We start from the raw sequence: 8,251 nt of genomic DNA on the forward strand, positions 1-8,251 counted from the left end.
TCCAATGACCGTGGATATTCTCTCTTTTTTTTCCCCCTAAACTTCAACGACAATGGCAGCTCTACAATGACTTAAAATCTGTTAATACATCCACAGAAAAACCATTACTTTTTTTCAATTGAAAAAAATGATTTGACAATATATACTCACTTCACTGGTGTCTAATTCTAAGACAACTAAGCTAATGAAGCGTATATGTAATTCATTCATTTATTCAGAATCTACAGAAACAAATTAATCAAAACACAGATTTGCTAGCATATGACATAACAATATAACAATTAACTAAACTGGGGAAAAATCACGCAGGAACAGAATCAGAGTCAATCAATGTGATGATACAAGCCAAAAGCCCACTCTAAAGTAAAGATTGCAGCATCCCATCGAACATGATTGCCTTTTAAGCCTGATACAAAATACGCAAATTAACCAAATTATATTATACGCAGGGCAAGAATCCAAGTAAAGCCAGCTGTAGAATTAATTATTAAAGCCTACCTTGTTGGCTATATTGTTGGAGAGCCAGTCCAGTCCCTCATAGAGTCCTTCTCCAGAAGTGGCACACGTGCTTTGGATGTACCTGACATAAAAACAAAACCACAATCCAATTATCTGAATCAACAACGTAGATAACACCACAAAACACACGTGCTTCAAATGCTCAAGGCAGGCAGACATCAATCAATTGCATCAAAATACCAGTGGCGCTGACGGAGAGAATGAAGACCAAGCTTGTCCGTGATTTCGGCAGCATTCATAGCATTTGGCAGATCTTGCTTGTTGGCAAATACAAGAAGTACTGCATCTCTCAACTCGTCCTGGGTGTTAAGAACATTAGTAAGCATTAATTCACGAAGTGATGGGAGCAAATAGTATTACTACATAAAAGTTCCAAGTTTTATTTCCGTCATTTATAGAGTTGGCCGCTAAAGAAAGTCTCCGACCAGCAAGATGATCTCTATTAATAAGCTTTAAAGGTTACCAGGCTATTTTGCACTCGATAATGTCAGAAACCCATAAAGATTCCAAAACCCAAAATGATTAATAAGATTTTGGGTTAACCAATTTCAATATTCCAGTAGAAGGACTTTTTTCCATGATGTTCTCTCTCCTTTTCCCCTTTCTCTTTCATGTTCAATACAATGCTGTATACATAACCAAAATCCATGGCGCATGCCAAAACACAGCATTGAGAATCTTTTATTACCTCATTCAACATCCGGTGAAGTTCATCTCTGGCCTCAACAACACGATCACGATCATTGCTATCAACAACAAAGATGAGCCCTTGTGTGTTTGGAAATAGTGTCTCCATAAAGGACGAATCTGTAGTCGCACCACGCAAGACGATTAATGAGGAAAGGTTTATGGTCCATTAAGCATGCTAGAACCAAATGGTGACATTACAAAATTATAAGCTAACCTAATAGACCCATTCAAGACAGGGTGGTAAAAGCTGCTGAGTACAACAAGCAAATGATTGAAGATTATGAATGATCTATGTTTACTGCATGTTTAAAACAAACCTTCATGACCCCATAATATCTTAGGAAAAGCATAATATGATTAGATGGCTCCAATATAAATAACGGAGTTTACGTTGTGTGCTAACAAAGAGCCTCTAATTAGCACGAGACCCAAGCTCACATGAAAACACAACTCACATGACAAGTATTAGAGTGCATACGACACAAGTTCACTCTTGTTTTAAAAGAATTTTTTTTAATCACTCCACTAATGGGAAATACAACAGTAAAAAACATAAAAGTATCATGGTATAGTTAATAAATCAGATAATTACCAAAGCTGAAAGAGATCTCAACATAATCTAACTACCGATAAGACACAAGTAACAAACCTTGTCCTGGCCACCAACATCCCAAACCGTGAAACTAATGTTTTTGTATTCCACAGTCTCTACGTTAAACCCTGTAAAGTAGTGAATATAAGCATCAATTGCAATTGCAATTATTTTTCTGATCATAAATACTGTAGCATGTGAAATTGGATCAGATCAAGTAAGCAAAGAACACCAAGAAACACTGGGGCATAAAATTCAGAAATATCAGCAAACGAAAAAAATGCAAGATATAAGAAAATAAGCAGCATACCAATTGTAGGAATGGTGGTCACGATCTCTCCGAGCTTGAGCTTGTATAAGATGGTAGTCTTACCAGCAGCATCGAGACCTACCATCAGAATACGCATCTCTTTCTTGGCAAAGAGCCGGCTAAATAGCTTACCGAAAGACAACCCCATCTCTTCTTTCAGCTGCATAAGGAGAAGACTCAAAAGGCCAATTAAGTGATGAAATCGCAGATTCATTCATCAATCAGTTCCTCACTTTAAAAATTCAAATATTTCAGGACCATTATCATCACCACGGGACCAGAAAAACTAATTCATACCCATGCAGCAACGAGAACTGCAACGCTTAAAGGATTCAGACAAAGGATCTTCGTGCTAGACTAAAACCTCAGTAGGAAAACTATTCGCAGTTCTGTTTCTCAAATTATGTTGAAATCTAACAAACATGCACAAAAACCTCAACATCAATTAAATATTTAAACGTAAGTTGTCAAAATTTTCAGATCTGCTTGCATGAAATAATAAAATTCAAAATCACAACCGCTTGTAAGATCTATTCTCGTGAATAAATCTGCATTTACAATAGGACGTTCAATATGGTTTACACGGAAAAGAATTCGTACAGATTGAATCCTTGCAAGGAAAACCAAAAACCAAGAGATCCAAATGAGGCTCTCGTAGCGCAACCATTCATTGGCTATCTAAACGAATGAACTCGGATCCGCAGATTTCGAACCAAACTAAATTCTGATCTGAGGAAATCAAAAGCAAAAAGTTAATCTAAACATTGTAGAAGCCACTTACATGGAGAGAGATAACACGATCACTGATTTGAGTGCAGATCCAAATACAACGAGAGCAAAGCCTGTGAAGGCAGGAATGAGCTCCTCACATTTTTATAATGCACGAGAGACGGAATGCAAACGGTCATTTGACGGCGTTAGTCTCTGTTAAGGAAATTTGACTGACGCGGTTGTTGATCGTCAAAACATTTCATGAGGGCACCGATCATGCCATATCAGCGCGGGTTCTGCTTTTTCTCACCTATTTTTTATTTTAAATTTTATTTGGTCCGCAGAAGCGGATTCACCAGACACAAGAGCTCGGCATAACGCGGGCCGAGTCCAGAGCATATTTTGGGGTACTAATCCAGAATATTAAACGGAATGTGATTTTTCAGACTGTGAACTTAAACAGCATTGTCTATACTAATAAGAATTGGTCTAGCTAGTAAATAGTCGGTTTATAACTCATAAGATTATAAGTTTGAATCCTACTATGGGTGTGAGAACTTTATTAGTATGCAATCTATAAATACTTCTATAAATGCTCTCTGAGTCTGGAGGTATGCTTTAATCCTGAAAAATTTTCAGGAACTAATTCACTCAACTGGTTTTGTTAAAAAAAAAAACGTTGTCCATGGCCGGCACTAATCTTTTTCATTTTGGGTTGGATCCGAAGGACCCAACACGAGGAATAGGTCTGGCAGTCAAAATGATTATTCTTTGCGATTCATCCATACAGGCTGTTATTAAGAATTATATATTTTTATTTAATTACTTTATCCAGTCTTAAATATAAAATTTATTTTATAGTATAATTTATTAAAATGAGTCTTATATTTAAGATCGGAAGAATAAAAAATTTTCTGCAATGAATAATACAATATACAGCATTTAAGTTATAAAATGTCACATTATTCATTCTATTCATCATTTTACTATACATAAATTGTTATTTTGTTGAACATAAATTATTATTTTGTTATTTTCTTATTCGATAAAATGATCTGTTATTGTTTTGTTAAGTTGAATCTAGATTTAAGATTATTTTGGTAGACGGAGGATTTGTTTGAAATGATTTATAAATAATTTGTTAATTGTGATTTATGAAGTACAAAATAAATATATGGAATGAGTTTTACCTTAAATTACGTGAAGATGCTTAAATCCAAATAAGCCATGAATTAATTGGCACCCGCGGGTTTAACTGTCAAATTCAGATATCTTGACCTTTTTTTATATCATTCCCCCGGGGGGGGAAGGCAAGAAGATATCCAACAGTGGCGGTATCGAATCATTACATTGAAAATAGAATACGAGGATTGTATTGGGGAATAATGTTTCTCCACTTAAGAATCCCCAAAAAAAAAAAAAAGGACTGATGATCCGAAAGATGCTTGGCCATTAGCGGTCTCCTTCTCAGTAATCTTTGATAAAGCTCTGCTTCTAGCTAGCAGCAAACTCATTGCTTGAGTTTGAAGACACCATAAAGGACTGCAATCCCAAGTCGCTATTCTTCGCCTCTTTTGCCTTCTTCTCCGCCGCTGATTCTATATCTTCATTATTGTCTTTCTTGGTAACCTCCCTGTTCTTCCCCCACAACACAGAGTAGAGTCCCATAACTATAAGCAGCGACCCTATAGCACTGAACCAAATATAGAACACGAATCAAAAGCCAAACATTTATATATGATCGGTAACTATTGAAGCGGAAAATGTATATTATATTTCATACGTTCCGACGTATATTTCCTCGCGAAGCAGAGCCCAGCTGATAAAAGCAGTGATGACGAGCTGCAAGGGGGTGAACACAGACACATAAAGAGGACCTTTCCTCTCAATAGTCCACGACATGAACCCATACGCCACTCCTGTGCAAAGAACCCCCTGAAACCAGTACATATTACCACATTAATTAATTGATAACGCTAACAATAAGTACTAGCAACTGGAAGTGGGGGTAGTTTATAGAATGCAGAAGGCAGCAAACCGAATAAAGAGCAGAAATGACTCGGATAGGATTTGCGAGGGACCAAGCTGAAGCGCTGCGATCAAAAGACAGAGCAATGACCACACACTGGAAGCTCGCCAAGAAGCACATGTAGGTTGTGCTCGTGTACGGAGCTGGAAAATTTTTGCCATGTCCGCCTGATATTTAAAAGAATTATTATTATTGTTATCATATTACTATTACTTTGTAGGGAGAAATTGTGAGGAACAACGTAAGAGGTAGGCGCATGAAGCTTTACTTGGACGACGAACCATACTGCCCAGACGAGAGCACTAACAACCAAGAAGAAAGGGCCAAGAAACGTATTGGGTTTGGCAGAGGAGCTTGTTGCTTGCATTCTCTCTGCGTATCCCCAGTGAATAGTTGATTCACCTATGTCAATGACATTTCCATGGTAGAATGACAATACCAAGGCTCCACCCACACACAATACAGTTCCTATTATCTTTGCTTGCCCACTCCATGCCCTTATTTTCAGGTACTCTTGTCTGCCCACACCACAGACCAAAAATAAAATTTTTAATCCTCAAGTATTTAAGACTGCCAACAATACTATAAATTCTGAAAACATAGTTGCACATGTGTGTGTGTGTGTAGTAGACGCACCTGAAGATGAGTGCAAGGATAAAGGTAAAAGCTGGGAGCAAATTTGTCATCGCACATGCAATTGTGGCAGTAGAGTATTTCAAGCCCAGGAAGAAAAATACTTGGTTTCCAGTTACCCTGCATCATTTCATCCTCAAACCGACTCAATTTTAGAGATGAAAAATACACCACTCACACAGACGAATATGAACACATCGCAGCCCCTTTTCAAGTCGGCATACTTAAAAATCTGGGCGAACGCTTGTTAGGTTAAACGCGCAGAACAAATAAAACAAGGCCGAGCGTGAGAATGAGGTACAGACCAAAGGCTTACCCAGTTAAGGAAGAAAGCAATATCTGGAACACAATGGGCCTGGTCAACTTGGGGACCGTTTTGCTGCAAAACAAAACAAGAATAAAAATTAAAGGCAGATAAACAGAGAATCTGGATCCAGTGCGTGGTCGTTGCTTATTTTTCTTTCACAAGTAATATTATCTCTTTAGCTTATTTCATATAAACAAGACCACTCTAAGGAAAACTTGTACAGAAAAGTATATAGTTAAGATTACTCTTGCTGCCTTGCACCGATCACTTATTTCCAAAACACGCAAGAGGCCAACCCTACGTGCGCATGTCCCGGAGAGTAGCACCCGATTTTAAGGAAAACGTTAAAAAATTGTCTCCACCCCCTTGCCGATCACGTCAGTTAGGCTCTCTTTCAGTGCATTTGAACATATGATCGAAGGCGACAGACTAAATGGACAGTCTCATTTACTCGGTTTCAGTTGTTTGTTTCTGATCCCATGTTCTTATTCGAACTATTTTCATACACTTGTTACAGAAAGCTTTCAAGGTTTGAATTTACTTTTGATTTAGGAAGACGTCAAAAAGATGCATGAAAAAGATGAGGCTATACAATATATATAAGCAGAGTAGCAGTAACTGAAATTTGAAAGGCAGGGTAAGGTGTTTGATGTTGATGCATGCATGTATGATTAAGAAAATAAGAAGGTGGCGAAAGAACAGATAGATATAAATGAAAATAACGAAGACATTTATACCGTTCGAAGAAGTAAGCAAAGGGAGCAATGGCGAGCGTGGCGAAGATTTGGCGATAAGCGGCGAGGACGATAGGGTTCATGCCAGATTGCATTGCAAGCTTTGAAATGATGTTCATGCCTGCGTACCCCAGCTGCACGAAAGCCATCGCCAGAAATGGAAGGAATCCACTCGCCATCTTCTCCCTCTGGCCTTCGTTATCTTCTCCACTTATCTCGTCTGCGCTGAGATGGAAGAGAGTCGATATGCTTTTATAGAGTGCGAAATGCAACAGTGGCTTGAGGTTCGAGAGAGATACAAGGAAAAAGAAAGAAAGGAGGCGAAAGCTATGAGGAAAATCGTGGGCGTAATGTGAATAAGAGACGTTTAACGTGACGAATGATTTTCTTGACATTTGGATTCTTTCATAACTTCTTTAAATTTCTTGTTACCACATCGGTTTAGTATAGCGTGTAGTGTGAAGTATTTAATTTTCCAGGGATATAAAAATAAATAAATTCATCAGATATTTTAGCATAAATAAATTCAAAATTATGCATATAACCTTTCCAATACTCATTGCGCATAAACTAAAGTTGATCCGAGCATTTATACTTTATAGCCATTAGGGCTCGTGCAAAACTGTATAATTTAATTTTGGAGTATGCTATACTGATGTTGATGCGTTGGTAACGATAATGATGATTAGAGAATTTTAACGTATAGGAGGAAGCAGTTATAAATTGTTAGTAGCTACCGGGACTTAACAGTTCATACATGTAGGAATATTAGTACATACTACCTCTGATCTTAATTATAAAACCTCGTTTATAGATTACAAATAAGGTTTTATAATTGAAACCAGAAGTAGTATTAAGAAACAGGTTTGAAGGAACAGGAGATGAGCATTGATTAACAATGACCTGGTGGTTAGAGAGGCATTTAATTGAAATTAGGTAAAAGGGCAAGGCCATGTCAGCGAGAACAATAAATAGGATGAGGTGGTCGCCGGGTGCACGTAAAGAGAATGCATGCGGCGGCGGCTTCCGCGCACTCATATACTCTGCGGTGTCTTGTCTTAAAGGCAAGGAGGGTTTGAGTCTCTCACTCTCCGGGGGATTGCTTCAAGAGACGGCGATCCTACCAGCGGCTATTTGAAGTGGGCTCCACTCTCTTCCTATTGGAACCTCACTTAATCACATTTATTTTTGGTCTCGGAAACACCAATTTGACGTGGCAGCCAGCCGCACTAAATTCTCTCTGCTCTGCTTCACGCCTCCAACCACCTCGTGCATGTGCTCCATCACATGATGCATCATCCTAATGCAGGGGTCTTGAGGTTGACGCTCTCTCCAATATCAACTTTGCCACGGCTCTGCATTTTTAGTCATTTTAATTAACAAAAGATTTACGTGCAAGTTTAAGTAAAATTATGATATGATGTATTCTTTCCAGTAACGAAGCAGCTAGCGCACGCCATAAACTTGACATGCGTAAGAGTACCGAGAGGGAGAGGGAGATATATATATATAACGCCGCAAACAATAATAATCATTGGCGATAAAGTAAAGTAAAACGTAGGATAGATGAGAGATCACTCAAAAACCAAAAACGAGAAAGAAGGGACTATTTTGAGATAGAGTTGGTGGTGTAGAGCAAAACGAAGAAGTTGAGGAAGGGAAGAAAGGTGTTCTGAAAAAGGGTCGATCAATGGAGTCGGACGACGTCGACGCAGAGAGCCACGCG

General features: G+C 38.3%; 1 protein-coding gene and 1 pseudogene across 1 annotated transcript; both read right to left on the reverse strand.

Moving 5' to 3' along the window:
* Positions 1-108: 108 nt before the first annotated feature.
* Positions 109-3,025, reverse strand: LOC114748756 (ADP-ribosylation factor 1-like; annotated as a pseudogene).
* A 1,254-nt stretch (positions 3,026-4,279) lies between these two features.
* LOC114748755 (WAT1-related protein At1g09380-like) lies at positions 4,280-6,704 on the reverse strand. The gene is given in 8 exon segments (XM_028937205.1): positions 4,280-4,515; positions 4,606-4,757; positions 4,861-5,009; positions 5,012-5,018; positions 5,120-5,369; positions 5,488-5,604; positions 5,801-5,863; positions 6,529-6,704. Coding segments are annotated over 8 exon segments (1,113 nt in total). The 3' UTR covers positions 4,280-4,316.
* Positions 6,705-8,251: the final 1,547 nt, after the last annotated feature.

This window comes from Neltuma alba, unplaced genomic scaffold, assembly GCF_004799145.2.
Source record: "Neltuma alba isolate B1F8T4 unplaced genomic scaffold, ASM479914v2 tig00005794_pilon, whole genome shotgun sequence".
Lineage (NCBI taxonomy): Eukaryota > Viridiplantae > Streptophyta > Magnoliopsida > Fabales > Fabaceae > Neltuma > Neltuma alba.